Genomic DNA, 19,554 nt, shown 5'->3' with positions numbered 1-19,554 from the left:
GTGCTTAAACATCAGTATTTGAATGATGATTTTTATCATGGAATTTTCTTTATTAATAGAATTTTAAGATGTCATACTAAGTGTGTTTTATTTACGTTTGCTTTCGGAACTGAAAATGGATATCTCTTATAGGTAATTTTTTAAATCGAGTTGTTTTTACAGATCGTTGATACTATTGATAATAGAAATGTTATTTCTTTAATATTTTACAAGCTTATATTACAAAATATTAAAATTTTATGTAATTGTAAAAAAAAATAATAAAGAGGTTTTTCGAACAGTAGTGAACTATAACAATAAAAATTTATTTTTTTTTATTATTTTAATTAATTGAATTTTTGGCTGACCATACAGCTGTTTCGAGTATTGCCAAATACCCATGATCAGTGGTCTTGGAAATAATTCTTGTATTTAATTATTCGTAAATAATTATTTTTGAGACTGCAAGTACCAAGAATCGGACTCTGGTCCTGCCAAAAAAAATAATTATTTTAAATTTTATTAAAATAATGTAATACACTTATAAGTAACTTTACTTTCTTTAATTAATTTTGTTCATTTATTAACACATAACTTTATTTCTGATGTTAACATAATTATTTCTTAATTAAACAGAAATTTTGATGTAAATTTTAAATATAATTGTTTTGAGTTTTGTTTTCAAATTTTAATTATATCTTTTATTATAGTTTTCGAGGTAACTATTATATATACATTTCCGTTTCATGTTTTAATTTCCAAAAATATTTTCATTTTTCTACTATTTGTATGCATTTTACAATTATTTTCTCGAAACAACTCATCTCATTAAATTTTTTGTGTATATATACGAGTATCTGTTATGCATTCAAACAATTTGTTAATGATAATTTATTTGTTATTATTCTGGTTTACATTTTTGTTTTTTGTTAATAACAATATTTTGTTTAAATTCAATTCCAGAAGCTGTTTAATATACCTTGCGCGAAAATGTATAAATATTTAAATTGCTTATTTAATTAATTTTTTTTCAAATGAATATTGAAATGAAAATCATATCTTACTTAGTCAAAAATATTGATAAAATAATAATTTTATTAGTTCTATATGGTAATGCAATAAATAATATTGATAAAATAATTAATTGTTTATTTTTTTATTAAGAAAATTCAAGCAAATTTCATACATAAAATGTGTACGAGTATTATAGGTCTGTTCTTCCCAAACAAAGACAAAGAGAACAAAGATTTTTTACCTAGTTTATAAACAAAAAAAAAATAATAATAATAATAATACTTGTAAATTTCTTTAATTATGTTACTTTTATATATGAATTTAAAATTATTTACATATAATTTATTATTATTATTTCATCTAAATTAGTGAATTATGGTCTGTAGTTTTTTTATTTGCTTTAAAAATTTATCCTTGACTAACATGTCGTTAATTAAAATAAATACTATATTTATTTTAAGCATATAAACAATATATATTCTCTCATTATTTAACAAAAAAACGACGTTTTTTAATATTGCTCATGTTTTATCTTAAGTTTTCTATAAAAATGTTTCTTCTTATTTGTCCTTTAATTTTTTCTTTTCTTGACTACTGGTATTTTTACTTTAAGCTTTTTTGAACTGCTGCGCTACTATGACTATAAGTAAATAATAAGTTCCAATCAAACAAAATGTATTATTTTTAATATAATTTTAAATAGTATATAAAACCAATCTCAAAAACATTTTAATTCAGTTCAGCTTATGTAAATAGTGATTGATATTATTTGAACTTGAAATCATTTTCAAAATTTGACTTAATTACATATTCAATAATATTGCGGATTTCGTGCGATATTTGAGGTTATTTGAAATATAAATATAATAAATTAATATTAAAAAAAAATATAGTAAACAAATATAAAAACTCAATTAAATTTGTGTGATGCTTTTGGCATGTATTTTCAACCTTTATAAAACATAACATATTTGCATACTTTGACATTTGAAATTCGTAAATGTAATATAATTTACTATTTAAATATTTATAAAACCAACAATGGGTTTTTGGCATTACTTAAAACAGTTAAAATTAAAATTTATGTTTCAGTATTATTCAAAAATATTTCTATTAAAAAAATTATTTCTATTAAAAAATAATTTCTATCATGCAGTTTTATTTTATCATCCAAAAATTTCTAACAGTTTTTACTTCATAGTTGACCCTAAAAATCAAATTTGATACAAATTATTTTATTAATTGTATTAATAGTATCATACTCAATAAAAATTTAATATAATAATTATTATTTTAATAAATAATTGTAATTAAACATTTTATATTCTATGACAAGAAATCTATTTTGAATCTGCTTCAGATTCCTCCAAATATCTGTCATAAGGGGTTTTTGATTTAATTTTCTGTATCAAATATTGAACTCTGTCAAATTTAATTGCGTTCTCTAATTTTTAGAATAAATTATTTCTATACTTTATTATAGAGCACACGCAAAATTATTTAAATATTATTTAGAATAAACTATACTTGTTTGTATTAGTATGCTATTATAAATAAGTTGCTATGTAAAATTTAATTTACTAAATGTAGCAATGGGCCAAGTGGCTTCCATTTTTAAAGTAGAGGTGCACGCCCTAGAGCTATCCGTATATTAAAATATGCTAAAATATGCATCCTCTCAGACAGTCAAGTAGATCTGAAATCACGTATGACATTCACATTCCAATCGAAGTTGGTTTGGGTATGTTTCAATCTACTCAACATCTTAGAGACGTGAAGTTCTTTGACTATGCTATAGATATCGAGATATGAGGGCCATGAAGGCAATGAAAGTGTGAATGCCCTGACTTAAAACGAAGCAAAAACACCTTTTGTAGGCCCAGAACTCTTCTATGATGTCAACAACAGCTTCAAAACCAGCCTAGTAAGCGAAAGGGAAAAACAAAAATTACTGACTTCTGGAAAGCCCTAAAAGACACGTGGCAGTAAAATGGCTTTTTATCTCTGAACATATAAAGGCTGAAGCTGTTCTAAACTAAAGCAGAACAGATATCAGACTCTACACGAAACTGCTAACAGGCCACTGTAGACTGCTATAACATTTGAAAAAGACGTTGACTTAACTATGTAGGCAGTGGACTTTTGAACCGTAAACACCTAGTTAAAATACGACCCACAATTGTTCAAAAGTTTGCAATTGGACAAGTTGGGCGAAAGGCTGCACAAAAGATCTTTCAGGTCGCAGTGCATACATAGCCTATCCATAATAATAAATAATTTACTAATTGTCGATTAATAGTTTAAAAATAAATCAAATAAAAAAATCAATCACAATAAAAAAATCATATATAAGCATTAAAATAAGTTATAATTTGTGTAATAGTTTGTTAATCTGAAAATATTTTTTTTTACTATTAAAAACGTAGTTTCAATATTATATGAAAAATATAAATTTTATGGCATTAATTAATTTCAACATTATATAAAGATTTTTTTAATATTTGTACTCTTTATTTATATAAATAAAATAATAATTAACATATTTATAAAAATAAAAGTTAAAGAAATTATTATTCTGTTGCGTGAAATAGATTTTGGCATTGGAAAAATTAAAAAATAGTAATTAAATAAATTAAGCTATAATAAATTTTTAAGAAAGTGAAAATCAATTACGGGTTTGCCAATTTGTTATCGTGATACTTAAATTAAACCGCAGTAATAAAACACATTTTGCATTTTTAAAATAAATTTAAAAAAAACTTTAATAAATAGTCTTTTACAATAGCTTTTTCTATTATATATTATTTTTTGCTTTATTAACAGTAAGACTGTTAGTGGAATAAATAATCATATAAAAAAAATAATTTGAAGTAAGGCTCTCTGTGGTATTTGTTTTTCATAAAGTAAGTCTTTTTTATGAACTAATTGTGATAGTTACAGCATTTTTATATAAGTTTTAAAAAAATCACAGACATCATAACATCAATTTTACAATTGCCCACAGACAAATTGTCAGACAAGAGATACTTTAGATTTTTATGGAACAAAAATTACTTGATTTCCTTGCCTGGCAAAAATGACATAATACGTATTTCACTAGAACTTCGTGTTTCCATGAGAACAGACTGAGGCTTTTTTTTTTGTGTCTCGACACCCTTCTTCTATTTTTGTTAGCATATATAGAGATTTACGATATTTATAAACACTCTTGCTTTTTTATTTATATAGTAAAATATCGTTAATGATTTGATATGCTCAAGATGTGCTGTTGATACTGTCATTTCTAAACGTGCTTTAAATATTGTTCGCAAAATCAAAACAAAACAATTATTAAACTTTTAAGTGATTCATATATTGTCAGTTGATTTAATTTTATTTTTTTAACTTTATTTTTAATTAATATTTGTTTTGTTTGCTGCTCAGCATAAATTATATGGACTATAAAAAAACTGAAATAAATTTAAGTTTATGACTGGCCCGTCGTAAAGTATTCGCGCTAAAACTAATTCTTTATATTATTGTGATAAAATTTATGTGAGTAAATAAAATAACAGCTAAATATTTATATTATTAAAAACTTAAGATAAAAATGCTTCGTTAAAGCTATATAAATATTTAAGAATCAAAATTTTATATTAAGAAGTAAATAAAATTGTGAGCGGCTATATTAAAATCATTCCGTAATACAAGTAAGATACTCCCAATAAGAACACGACCTTAACACTAAAGGTTAGATTAATCTGAAAGCCATACATTAAACTATTTTTATTTAGCGATACCAGATAGAGTTTAAATCTGAGGTAGTGCTTGAAACTTTATACTTGAAACAAAGTTATCAAATATTATTTTATATTTGAAATATATATCTTTAGACTAGACCTTACTTTGATTAGAACCCAGACGCTGTATTCTGTTCATTCTTTTAAAAATAATTAAAAATGTGTTTTTTAACCAGACCTTAGTGGAATTTGATCCCAGATCCTGTGTGCCGCAGTTTAAGTATACACCCATCGTACATGTGGGCGACCATTTTAGAACGATTTATAGTTAATCTTTAAATTACCAAATACTAAAACCTGCAACTACAAAAAAAATCAAATTTCTACAAGTCCTAGTTTTAACTTACTAATACCAGTGGCGTAACTAAGTAGTGGTTACGCGGAATATATCCTTATTTAAGGTAGTAACATATACCAATTTCTCTTGAAAGATAAATGAATATACGTCAAGTATGCCAAAATTGGAAGCTATTCCTATGTGTACAATTACAAAGATTAGATATTTAGAAGTTTCTTTTTTGATAATTCTGATATCTTCGATATCTTAGTGAAGACAGCTCGTTGAGCAAATGACCCTATATGGGCATATAGCGTAGTTACAATATATTGGGCTTTCAATTTGAAAATATGAATCATAATAATACATACTATATATATGTATATGATAAATGTAATATAAAAAGTTTATATTTATATTTTTATTTGTTTTTAAGTTTATGATATACATCCGATTATTTTTCTGGGAAAAAGTCTTTATTGTTTTAATTGAATAAGTACCATATTAATTTATTTCAAGTGTGTGCAAAATTTACTTTAAATGTTTGCTCTTTTTGCAACAAAAAATATTTTTTAAATAAAATATTTCAAATTATTCATATAATTGTAATCATTTCCATTTTTCTATTTACAGAAAGTGTTAAATCTATACTGGGCCGTCATACAAAAATTCTAGTAAAGTATATGGTTAAATTGGAAACAAAAGGAGACAAAACTGAAAATCGAGTTTTGGTAAGTAATTATAAAAGATGATTTCGATTATTTGTATAATAACTAACCTTTTAATTATATATATTCATAAAATGAAGTAATTTCTTATCACTTAACAAAATAAAAAAACTTCGTATACTTCAAAATTTCATATTCTTGATTCTCTCTCTTGATTCTTCTTCTTGAGTTAGTGTTATTACGCACTTTTACTCTATAATGGCTAGGGGGCTTACCTCTACCCCACACTAGGCTTTAACTAGGCTAAGAAATCATATCATTTATTTGTCTTTTAGTTGATGACGGACCTTAAATCAGCATCTCTTCCTGAGAGTCCAGAAGTGGACTTCAGGATTATTAGGGCGGGGTTAAGTAGCGTATCAACTTTAGTGAATAATTTTAGAGCTCTGTCTCTGATATATTTTTTCACTGATCAATCCTAAGATCTCTATGTATGTTTGTTGATCTAATATACCCTGGAATCTTGAACAGTCTTCTTAAAGCCAGGTTTTGTGCTAACTGTAATTGCCTTAAGGTAGTATTTGAGGCTTTGCTATATGTAACACATCCGTACAGTAGTGCTGGTCTAATTACTTGCTAATTACTAATTACTATAAAGTAACTTTCTGTTTTTAAAGTTGAAGTGATAATTATTAAATACTAAAGTAAAATATTGAAAATATTCTCAGTACAAAGTAGATTTCCTTATGCATATTTTTATGTTTCAATGAAATACACTTAAAAAAACACTAAAAATTAAGTTGTTTTACTTTAATAACGAAAAGGTGCATTCCATGTAAGGTTAAGCGCTAACAGCTAAAGTTTGAGGTTCGAATTCAATCTTGGGTAAAGTTATTATATATTATATAGGTATATTGTTTTAATTTATTTTTACATTTTTTAATTATTAAATTAAACAAAAAAATGGAGTATTTATTTTAATTTTTTAATTGATGCAATTAAATTAAAAAATAATAACTAATAATTATTTTACTGCTAACTTTGATATATATTTATACTTTCAAAACAAACCAACCGTTAAACAAAACGTTTACGTATTCGTAATAATAGTATTAACTTCGTGATTCATATTAAAATTAGCAAAAACTATATACTAATTATACCTTTCCATTATATTTAAACATCTACTCAGAACTTAACTTAGTTTGAATTTCAACATAAATATAAACAACTATCAAATTGTTAAATAATTGTACTAAAAAAAAAAAAATAGCCAGCCCAAGTGACAGTAAAGTGCACTAAAAGCAAGCAAAAATATTTTACAAAAAAATAGAAAAACATTATAAAATTATTTTTAACGTTAAAAGAGTGATATGATGACTTTGGAAACTGTATTCTATATTGTAACGCATTCATGCAATTGATTATTAGGTACATTGTTTTTTATAAAAAAATTTTTTAATTAATTTAGTTAATCATCACTTTTTAAAAATCGCAATTAGTTCTTTAATAATTTTTAGTTTAATAGAATTTTAAAGAATTCTGGAAGATATTTATGTACAGCTTATAATAAATATAAATTAAGGTAATATAATAAACAGATGTCTGAATTATTGGTTCCGCCCTTCAAATGGAAGCCAGAAATCAACTGCAAGGCATATTCCGACATCAAATGGAAATAGAATCTCATCTGCATCCAAGCGCTACCGTAGTTGTATGAGCTTACCACCATTTTAGTCAAGCAGTTACCTGGAGTATCGTTTGTTCCAGTTACAAGCCACTTTTCGATCACAGACTTTTTTATTACACAAAAAGGCTCTGGTATAAGGAATTGTATGGCTGCAAATTGGATAATATCTATAAATATTATTAACTAGTTTTTTCATAATAACTAAACTGTATTAAAGATTAATACACCAATATAAATTATTACACCAATTATTGACATCAAAACGCCAATATTTTTAAAGTGTTTCTGTAGATATTTTTATGCTCTACAAAGTTTATAATCAATGGACGCAAAAACAACGACATCATGTTTTCTGAAAACCGATTTTCATGATTTTGACCTTGAATATATTTACTTGCATATATTTCGATCAACATCAGAAGAAGGATTTTGAGCAGTCTGACTTAAAATGTTAATTTCAATGTATATTTTTTACGATTATTTATTCAAATTTCCAGATATTTGAAATTAATAATTTTAAAAACTACTCTTAAATAATTAGAGTATAATTAAATAGTAATAAAGAGTAAATAATATAATTAATAAATAAATTATTAAATTAATAATAAAATTGTTAAATAATTAATAATTAATTAAATTGAATGAAACAAAATAATCCTTAGTTTTAATACAATAGTTTAATGAATGTTATTGATCGTTCTCAAATGAGATGGCCTCATGTGAATTTTCATGTTCCCGAGGAAGATTATATTTTGTAATTATTTAAAAAAATTCTCAGAAAGAGAAATGAAGCCATAACTCAAGCTACAGTAAAATATGATTTATTAAATAAAGTTTTGGCTTAATTATATTATACTCGATAGGACTTGTTTTAAACATAGCAAAATAAATTAATTATTGTTATTTTTCATCAGTTTGTTATGAACCTTTGTCTATGGTTCGTTTAAAGCTGGGGTTTACTCAGCCGTTGCCAAGGTCCTTACAATAAAATTTGTTTGATGACAACCTGTCACTTACGACAATCGAACTAATCAGAACTGAACATCAATATGTCCGATATGATATAACACAGACAGAGGTAATTGTTAAAGCTACGAGTGTTGTATTACATGTCACTGTCAACACGCCCTTTTCTGTTCAGTGCTACAGCGTTCAGGGGTCAGAGACGTTAAGTCGAAGCTTACATTTAATATTTTATATTTAATTAATTAATTGTTAATATTTATTTAGGCTTTTTCTTGCGTTACAAACAAAAATAAATATTTTTTTAATTTAACATTTACGCAATGTTTCGTTGATTTTTGCCCCTTTAGGGGTATCTGAAATTTTGATTATATATAATATTTAAAATTAACACAATAAAAATCTTTTTATAAAATTATTAAAAATAATAAACAGAATAAATTTAGATTTATTATTAATTTGGTTGGTTGGTTGCAGTGGCAGGCCATTAGATAACTTCCATGTACCTCAATTGGCGATTTTTCGCCATTTTGCTACCACATTCCTCGCAAGAACTCTAGTATAGAAGAGTAGAGACTAAATCCATCCCGCCGAATTTAGGTAATTTAACAGGTCTTTCATTTTCACCGTTGAGCAGTCTGATAGACTATCAAAGAAGTATTTTCCTAAGAACCTATATCTTTTGGACGCTAAAGCCGGGCATTCACAGAGAAAATGTATTATTGAAAATGTGTGAGTTCCTACACACCAATGACCAGTAAGAACTGCAGTAAGCCTTGGAGTGTTCACGCGATCTCTTTTAATAGGATTTATTTTTATTATAGGTGGGCCATGTTAGCCTGGAAGTTGCACATGACTTAAGTGCTTTCCATCTGTTATTGGCAAGTTACAGAAAGTAAAGGAAGGTACTTCTTTTGATGGTTTTCAGGGTAATATAAACTGGTACCGCCAGTGACGCATCTAGGAAGACACCAGAGCGGGCTCAGCTTTCTCGTTCCCTACGATGTTCCTATGTCCAGGAACCCAGATGAGTGTGATATCAGCCAACCGATTTAGCTCGTCGATTGCTTCTCCACATTCCTTTACTATTTTTGGGTTTATTATAAAAGATTCAAGGGCTTTAATTGCTGCCTGGCTGTCAATGAAAATAGCAACACTACATCTGTCCTCGATGTGACTTGCAATTTGTTGACAGGCTTCTCTAATTGCTAGGATTTCAGCCTGAAAAACAGTAGCCTCATTAGGTAGACTAAGTGGCCTAAGTGAAGTTTTCAGATGGTACGAAGATTTCTGCTCCTGCCCCACACCTCATTTTCGTGCCATCTGTATATATTGAGATATCGTAGTTTGCTTCGAAATTTTTCCTTTTCCATTCATTTCTATTATTATTTTACTTTTTATTGAATTATACTAGATAATTTATACACTAAATGCATATGATTTTTGGAGTTTAGTCTTTTATTTAGAAGATGTAAAAAAAATCTATTTTAAACTTACACCGGTTAACTGAAAAACAAATGCTTTAATTACACTTAAGGTAACACATTTATTGGCATATTCTCATTTCCATATCTATCCATATCATAGATAGCTACTTCAAAAAGCATTGAAGTGTATAAGTATCGTATTTTATTCACATTCTGTCTTTGTACTCATTAATTGACTATGTAAAAGTAGTGGAAATTTAACTCTACAGTTTTTTGACATAGTTACTCCGGTGTTCGACACATTCTATCTTGCCTGATCATTATTGGTCATAATACTGATTTTTTTCCATTCAGCTAATTTATGTTGAAAGTTGCAATATTAATTTTTATGATGCTGTAATTAAACATTTGAAAATGTTTTAGCTACTTTTACTGTTAAAATTCAAACACTTTGTAAACAATATAATGAACATATCTGTATAACATGCAACTAAGTTGTTAATATTAATTATATATATTAAAATGTAAATTTAAACTTTGAAATTGCCTTAAACTTGTCTGGTACAAATTTAATTAAAATAAATTTAATAGAAAAGAAATTGTTGAAAATCAAAATTTAAAATAAAATAATCTACAGTTTATATTTTAGTTATTTGATATTATATTGCATATTAAATTTCAGATGAACAGATCTGTAAATATTAGCACCTTACACCATTAGATACGTTCCGTACGTATTAATTATAAAATGCACTAAGCTCTGTTTAAGATACAAATTATACGTTTGAGAAGCTATTTGTAAAAATCATGTATGTTAGATATAGATTAACATACTTATTTACAAAATAAAACTTTACATAATTTTTATTGTGGTTAATTATTAAGACTAATGCATGTTGAGGCGTTCAAAACATAACCACCATGCCACCGGTGTACTCTGAATTCATGCCAAACCAACGCCGGAGACTATGGCCCAACACAGGCTATTAAATTCCTTTGATGAAATGAAAATGTTGTGAGCTGCTTTCCCCCTGCTTTGCGTTAATATTTGTTAAAAAATTAAGTTATTGTAAAATGCGCCAGAGCTCATGTTGCTGAAATTTAACACTTGGTATGCACAAATTATAAATGAATAAAGCCACTTCTGATGTTCGACACGAATATTCAGTGGCACTAATCAAATGCGCTGGTGTTAATTAATGATAGTACGGGGAGTGATGTGCAGAAGTACAGAGCCGCAGACGGCAAATATTTTTCTTAATTTTACTGTTACAATATTAATATGCCTCAATTATTTGCATTTTGTGCTTTACTTTAGATTTATATTTATTTAAATAAAAACTGTATTTTTGTTAATTAATTTTTAATTTGCATTATCCGAGCTTTTGGTCTTACTTCGAAAAAATAGCCATAGTACCAATCATTAGCCGATACCAAAAAAAAAAAAAAACAAAATCATGAAGATAAATAATAATAAAATAAAATTTCTTTTTCATAATTTTTATATTGCAACAGTTAATTTGATTGAAAATTCAAAAGTATCAAAAGATATAAGAGGATTCATAATTATATTATTAACACTTGAGTGCCAGTTCATCCAAAAAATTAAAATGAAAAAACTGAAAGATGAAAGATAATGTAATTACTTTCGCTGTGTTGTCTGCACTGTTATATATGATGACCAAAACAGCAAATGTACACAATTTTATATATGTTATACTTACATGTATATATGATATATGTACATAATATACAATATTTATCATATCATAATAACATGATTTATTTTTTTTGGATAGCATGTCTTTTGGTCATAGTGCACCACATACAATAGCTTAATAAATACCTCTCAAGAAATATGATACCATTTCAATTCTCGCTAATTGTGTCACCAATTAAGCTTGCCATGATACATTAAATATTTTTTTCATATGTTAATAGGGTGGAGTGAGTAATTGTGTTGCTATTGAATTTTTGAAGTATATAGTTGAACTCTTGTTCTTTGTTTTTCACTTAATTCAAAGCTGTTTTGTTAAATACTATATTTTTGCATACATGTGAGTAACTAAACGTTTAAGTGTTACTAGCAAAAATTGATGATGTCTCATGTATTGATAATTCAAAATTATTATAGAACAAATGTTTTTACAAGTAGGTACCCGCTGATATTAATGACTGAAAGACTACCTAATAAAAACTTAATTATATTCTATAAGTACACTTTCAGTATACTTTAGTTTGTACATAGATATGATACAGTAATTTCAAATCACTCAGTTTTACATTTCTAAGATTTATAAGGCGTGTCTTCATAGAAATAGGATTTAAATATACAAAAAAAAAACAAAAAATTTAAACAAATGAGCCAAACATATATATATATTTTATTAAGTATTTAATAAAATATATCAGTAATATTATTATTATGGCATGTTCTGTACAATATTTGATTGTATAAACTTAGCCTATTCACAAAGAGTTTGTACAAAAGTTTTCCAATTTTGCCTATTTCGAGCGATATATCTCATTTAACCTATCGATTTATTTGTTTCATTGTTTACGGTTCTACGCCAAGTATTGCGTGGTCGTCGTCGTGTTCTACTGTCTTGCAGATTCCAGGTTAGTGCTGCATGTGCTACGTTATTTCTGCTTTTGCTTAACGTGTATATATATATATATTTTCGTTGTTGACTCTCTTTCTTGAGGGGCTCCTAAATAATTACATGCCATAGTCGCACATTAGAGGTCATACTCGGCCAACAAATGCGCAAAATTAACCGAAGACATCTGTTGTTAAAGCTTTGCAGTTTTGGGGTTTTCAATTATCAGTAGTACATTCATTTTAGCAACTGCATCTTTGAAACTGTAATGTTCTATAACTATTTTGTATATTTAATGCTGAACCTTAAAGCTGTATTTAAGACGTACTTCATATTTATTTTCGTAGCTGAAATCATTATTAGTCGTAATTTTTTTTTACAATTTTTATATTTCATGTTGTACACAAAATAACAAAAAACATATGTCAAAAATATGCACTTAACATATTTTAAAAGTAATGTCAATTTGTTTTAATCAGACTAATGCTGTTTTTTCACAATTCTGAAAGAAAAAATAATGGTTACTGTCTTTTCCGCATAGATCAATGGTTTTCAATACTTTCATAAAAATGCTCTACAAGCGTCAAGTTAGAAGATTTGGAAGATCACACCATTTACTCATTGCTGAAAACAACTTTTCTTAATAATTTGTTGGTATCACAAGAATCTCTCAACCGCATGTTCATCGACACAAAGAAAAGAAATATATCATTGTTCATGACTCTGTTCCATGGATAGTCCATTGATAGTTTTCTTTCCGAGTTTCTTCCCTTTTTGACAAGTATGTTTTAATCATGGCACTAGTTTATCAACAGCATAACTTAACGTATTTTCTGAATGCACCTGAGTAGCTGATGGACCGATGACCTTTGAGTCTTTTTAATTTTCAATATAGCAATTTATTTTATTAATAAAGGTAGGTAATGAGTGAAAAAAAATCAGTGTGTAGTGTTCTATAAACAGTTTTTATTAAACATTTATATTTTAAATACCTACATAAATAATTTATGAGAGCTGCACGGATTTAAGTCTTTGCTCTTCAAGTGCCGCTATATTGAAAAAAATATTTACCAATAGTATTATTTATTACTATACCGTGGTGTAATAAAGTATTATCGTTCTTCTGGACGCATAGGAATTGCATGAATTTTGGTTACTACATTTAATTTACTTGGCCTAACATCATTATTCATATTATATATGATTTTATTTTTTATATATAAATATATATATAAATTTGTATATATAAAGTATATTTCTTCTTTATTTCTAATTCGTTAGCAAATGTTAATGGTCATATAGAACAAATTCATACATAAAAAATATAATCTTATGTGTTTTCAATAATATTTTAAAAGATATCTCTTTTCAATCCATTTTACACTCCAATCTATTTCACACTCCAATCCATTTTGCCTTATATTTCTGAGTCATGATAACTTCCTTTCTTTATCTAAAATATTTTCATACAATATAAGTTCACAGGTGATAATAAGGGTTACAAAAAATTAAGGTATTAAACGTATAATATTCTCTGTTTGATATATCTCAGAAATTTTTATCCGCATTAAATCTTCGTAATGCTTTGCTGTTTAATATATGATTGGTTCATGTCATTTTAAATAGATTTCTATGTATCCACTTTCAGAAATTTTGATCGCCCAATTTTTCATGGCATACAATAAGACTGTCTAATGTCTAATGTTGAGCCTCTTCCGACTTAATGCATTTGGGCACTTTTACTCTTTGATAGCTGTGGGGTTTCTGCAGAGTCCACCCATCTCACTGACTAATTTGTGTATTCCTCATAAGCTTTGTGATTATTCAATGATTGATCTAAGATCTGCGTACCGCCTCGTGCGGTTAGTGATTACTCTAAAATTAGATAGCGCTAAGTAGGGCAGCCTGTTGGTTTTCTCATATAGCTTCAGGGCTTTGTCCCTTATGTATTTTTTAACCGGATCTATTCTAAGATCTCTTAGCATGTCATTCGTGCGGATGTACCATGGCACTTTAAAGAGTCTTTGGAGAGCATGGCTTTAAGCAACTTCTGGATAGTAGAGTTGGCAGCTTTGCTATACGCGACACACCCATAAAGTAGTGCTGGTCTAATTATCTGGCTGTAGATCAGCTTTCTGTTCTTTGCACTAAGGTTGTTGTGTTTGAAAAGTGGTTGTAAGCATTATAGTGTTTTTGCACAACTACTTCTTTTGACTTGTATGTACTTGTGCCAAGTGTCTGTCTTCACATATAATTTATTAAAGGATGTTAATAAATTCAAATTAAAATCATGGCTTCTTGGAACTGTTAATACAGCTTTAACCATATCTATGTGAAACATTTGTTCTGTTGATATTTTCTTTTATTGACTTTTTCCGACAGATTGTTATTTATTATCAGTGTGGAATTATTGTAAACATTTTTATGACTAATGATAACACATGTATTTTGTTTTGCTGATATTGATCTTTAAGTTATTTGAATACACCCTTTTTGCGATGTTGATTGTTTTCGTAGAGTGCATATTGAAAATGGATCCCAGTGGCACGATTTCAATTAACAATCTGAATAATTGTATTTTATGCAAATTTAGAAATATAGATAAAAAATATTGTAAATAAATAAAATAATTTATTAGTAATGAAACTATTCATTGTTAAATGTAATGAAACTACGACAAAATTATAGCTTACTTGTTTTATAATAGAATCAATTATTAAATTAACTTTCGCATTTCATATAGTTCATCAATGTTTTAATTGATATTTACACTCAGAGAACACTTCCTCAAGTAGTAATTTGTCTTTTTCCCAAAAGGCACTTATTTAGTTCATAACGTACTAATGCACCTTATGTTTTCTTATACTCCAAAAAATAGAAATATAATTTAGTAAGGCTTTTGATTCTATTCGTGCATTTAAGGCAATGGAGTCAACAACTTCTGTCAAGCAAACGTTTGCTCTTGTTAGTGACGATAAAAGCCTTTTGAAACTTTCTAAATTTCTCACTCCTATTTCCTTAATAATTCAATTGTAGAAAATTAATTAAATTTTTAATGTCTTACTTTTACAAAAACTTTAACTCAATTTCCATTGTTTTTATTGTTCCAAATATTCTACTTCCCTTGAATAATGTTGAATCGGTAATTTGATATTTTGAGTTAGTTTTCTACTTGAGAAAACATAATGTAAGAATATCCTTCGAGTTTACAAACATGCGTTTGCTTTTTTTTTATACTATGCTTCATTTTTTAACAAAAGATTAAGGAATTTAATGCTTGATTGGTTAAAAAAGTAAATTGGTAATTGATAGTATTAAACCCTCATATATACAACAAACACTTGAAAGTCTTATGTGTTCACATGGATTGAAGTTACTGCAACATTAAGTGCAAGAAAGCGTTGCCATTGATGGGCTGTATTAATGGTTAATTATTATTACTGTAGTGTATTTAATCCTCAGCACGCAAGTCAAAGGATATCACCCTCTAATCAGTAAATCTTTTATTTATCTTTTAAATAAGTAGCTGTCTGTCTACACTGTTCTTAAACGTACAATGTCAGTGTCAAAGGTTGAACTGGGAGTGAGCTAGGAATATTAAATAGACTTCTATTTCGCTACGAATTAAGTTAATATATTTAAATTTTTATTTCTTTGATAAAGAAAACATATGTTTAGTTAATTTGACGAGTTGAATTCTTTTTAAAATTCTTATAATTCTATAATACTTACTTACTTACTTACTTACTAAGTAAGTAAATATAATTCTATAATTAATAAGGATCAATTCTTAATTAATTGATATTTATAATTAATGTTATTTTTTAAAAAAATAAATGTATATGAGCAATTTAGCAACTTTTATTTAATTTAAAGTTGTCAATAGCTCATCTATATTTTTTAAACTTCATTAAAATCTGTACTATATATTTCTGCTGAAAGTTTTTAAATCCACATTAAAAATTCTAAATTAATTAAAACTTTGAGCTTACTCGTATATTAAATTTTAAAAATTCAGTCACATTTTGAGAGTATAGACTATTTCTATGCCTAGACTTTTATTTAAATAGAAAATCTTATACATACATATATTACTAAAGGCTTTTAATTGGTTAGATGCAGTGATATTTTTATATATACGATTATATAACAATGATATTCATTTTTTATTTGAGAAAGCCAACCTTTATTTAAAACTCTTCAAAATATACTGATGTCCATTTCATTAAAATCGTGCCCTGCCAAATTTGAAGCTCAGAGTCAGTGTACTTGACTTGTATGTTGGCACTCTAAGGTTTTTGTTAATTTACTATGAAAGTTCATTAACAAATTAATTTTTTGTATTATATTTTTAGACTTTTAAATATATAAGACCTAATACGCACTAGGTACTATGTGTATAGTTCAGATATATACGAAAAAAAGTGTTTTTTTTCGATTAACACTTTATTTTTTATATGATATGATTATTAATACGAGCCATAATCGTTTTTGTTGTACTAGAATTACTATATTAGGACTATATGTACGGTGTAGTACAGTAATTTTGTTGTTGTATATGCTGCACTTAATAAAATGTATTTTTGTCTACACAAAATTTAATTAATTTGGTATTACTTACTACCTACATATATTGAATATTAAAATATTTTTATATTCTATGCAGAATAAATTATTTATAATTATGCATATTTAATTAATATTTTACGAAAATTGCTAATAATTTATTTAATATTTTCATTGCAGGTTTTCACACCAGTACGCATATATTTACTAGTAGCGAAAGTGCCCACAAAAGTAAGTTAATACACATGTCAATAAAAAGATATATATTAGATTGAAATTGTTTTTATTTATTTTTTAGATCGAGTGTCATTTTCACTATTTAGACATACAAGCGGTAGAGAGTAAGAAACCCACACATTTTTCCATCATTACAAATGATCGACCATATTCATTTGCCACAACAGGAGATGCGGGGAATTTTAGTTCGGTACGTTTTATTGCTAAAACTTTGTAATAATAATTTTTTTAGAATTTTTATTTATTATTATACCCTTTTTATTTTATATTAATGTATATTTTATTTAATTTTCACAGAATGCTGATGTCATTTTAACAGATTTAGCATCGGCAATAAAACAAATATTTCCCACAGTTCCTTTGAAGTACATAATAAGAAAAGTAAGTTTATATACTGTGTAATTTTTTTAAAGTTTTGCAATTTATAATAAAAATTATATAAAATTTTTTCCCCTTAAGTATGGTATAATCACATTGTCGTAAATTTAAATATTTAATTAAGAAAGTGCCTTCAGGTTCTTAAGTCAATTTTTCTACATATATTTGTCTTTCTTATATGTTTAAAAACTTTATTTAATTCCTAATTGTATTATTTTACAAGACATGAACTACCTTTGCAACTAACATAGTGCCTTAAGTTTGAACAAACTTCATATAATGTTAATTTTTATCCTGAAAGAACCTTTTCCTCTACTCAAAGCTCATTTCACACAAGCATGTAACGCAAAATATGCATATTTAAGTATTTAGTAATATATGTTGTAGTAGCTCTTTAAGTATCGCAATATAAATATAAAACATGTTCTGCATGTTTTGCGCCCAGGGAGCACAAAATTCCATTTACATACATCCTCGGCTATGAAGTACTATGAGCGGCATAAAAGTAGATTTCCGCACATAATTTCGAGCATTAAGTAATGCATAAAGCCCATGCCGATACCAGTACAAATGCGTACATACAAATTCATGTGCACTAAAAGTCTGTAGTTTAATTAAAGTTTAATTCAATGTTTAAAAAGTTCAACGGCTTTTCACCCAATATTTGTAACGAATGATAGGTCATACTAAATTATGATAAAATATATATGTAATTACACATATGTATATATGGCCGTTTATATAAGTCATTCAATGAAAGAATAAATAAAAATGGAATAATATTCAATTTAAAATGGTGTCATACTCTACCTTTATGTAACTGATATAATATAGGTTAAATATTATATAAAAGTATTTCAGTTTTTAATTAAAAAGTGGTTCAAACTTTATTTCTTTCTTTCTTTCACCAAAAAAATACAAAATGATTTTACGAATTTATAGTTTTCTTATAAATTCTTTTATATTTTATATAAACAAATTATATATTTTTTATATTAAGTGCTCTAAATTTATTAAAACTTGGTATGAAATTTCATCCACAACGTATCTTTTTTGAAATTTTTTTATAATTTTTGACATTAATTTGGTCTGAATATTTCTACTGATTATTGCCTAGTTTGAAGTCTTTCAAGCTTCATATAAAGTCAAACTTCAGACAGTCTCATAAAGAACAGTCACTGCAGTTTGACAATTTTGCTAATCGAGAGTATGAAGGGATATTATGTAGAGAATCAAATCTCCATCAACACAAATCTTCATCAAGAATATATTTTTTATGTAGATATACTCACATTTATAATAACTTACTTCTTAAAAGCATGAATTGTGACATTTGTTAGTAATAAACACTGTTTTGAATAAATTAAAGAGGTGCCGAAAGAGCTGTCATTGTGGCTCCATATAATCCAATTTTTTTAAATTTTTAACTCATTATGCAGGCAATACCTATTTTACATATGCAGTACCCATAACTGTCTCCATAACAAGACTCTTACACTAATATTTAATATAATTTATAGAATTAAACTAGTCTGAATCTTTCTACTCACTTCGTACACAAAGTCTTTGACATAGTTAACATATTGCGTGATGAATTCATCTAAGAATTGGGATAATTTCTAGTATTAATTTGGTTTGGATCTTGTCACAATTTATCGTCCACATACTTCACATACTGCGTCATCAATTAATCTGATATCTATTATCATTTTTGCTGTTAATTTGATATAAATCATCTTATTGATTATCGCCAATTAATATGGGTTTAACATAGTGTTTCACCTACTTCACATACTAGCTTAAGATTCCTTATATTAATTTGGTAAATATAATAATTTAGACCGAGCCTTTTTTTTAAATCTTTGATTGGAAGAAAAAAGAAGGTTGGATAACTTAAAATATGCAGGAAAGATCTACAGTGGCTCTCAGCTTACTTCATCCAATGCCAATTTTAAAATTTTTTACGCTATTACTGA

At 26.8% G+C, this 19,554-nt stretch overlaps 1 protein-coding gene across 5 annotated transcripts in view; it reads left to right on the top strand.

The window, feature by feature from the left end:
* LOC119685022 (F-actin-uncapping protein LRRC16A) overlaps positions 1-19,554 on the top strand; it is a 75,759-nt gene that overhangs the window by 17,487 nt on the left and 38,718 nt on the right. For all 5 annotated transcript variants that reach the window (XM_038099192.1, XM_038099190.1, XM_038099191.1 and 2 more), the window contains exons 2-5: positions 5,683-5,780; positions 17,144-17,194; positions 17,262-17,390; positions 17,498-17,581. In XM_038099192.1, the coding sequence (XP_037955120.1) occupies positions 5,683-5,780; positions 17,144-17,194; positions 17,262-17,390; positions 17,498-17,581 (362 nt within the window). The remainder of the gene's footprint in view (positions 1-5,682; positions 5,781-17,143; positions 17,195-17,261; positions 17,391-17,497; positions 17,582-19,554) is intronic.

This window comes from Teleopsis dalmanni, chromosome 2, assembly GCF_002237135.1.
Source record: "Teleopsis dalmanni isolate 2A chromosome 2, ASM223713v2, whole genome shotgun sequence".
NCBI classification, from domain to species: domain Eukaryota; kingdom Metazoa; phylum Arthropoda; class Insecta; order Diptera; family Diopsidae; genus Teleopsis; species Teleopsis dalmanni.
This window is presented reverse-complemented; position numbering and strand designations above follow the sequence as displayed.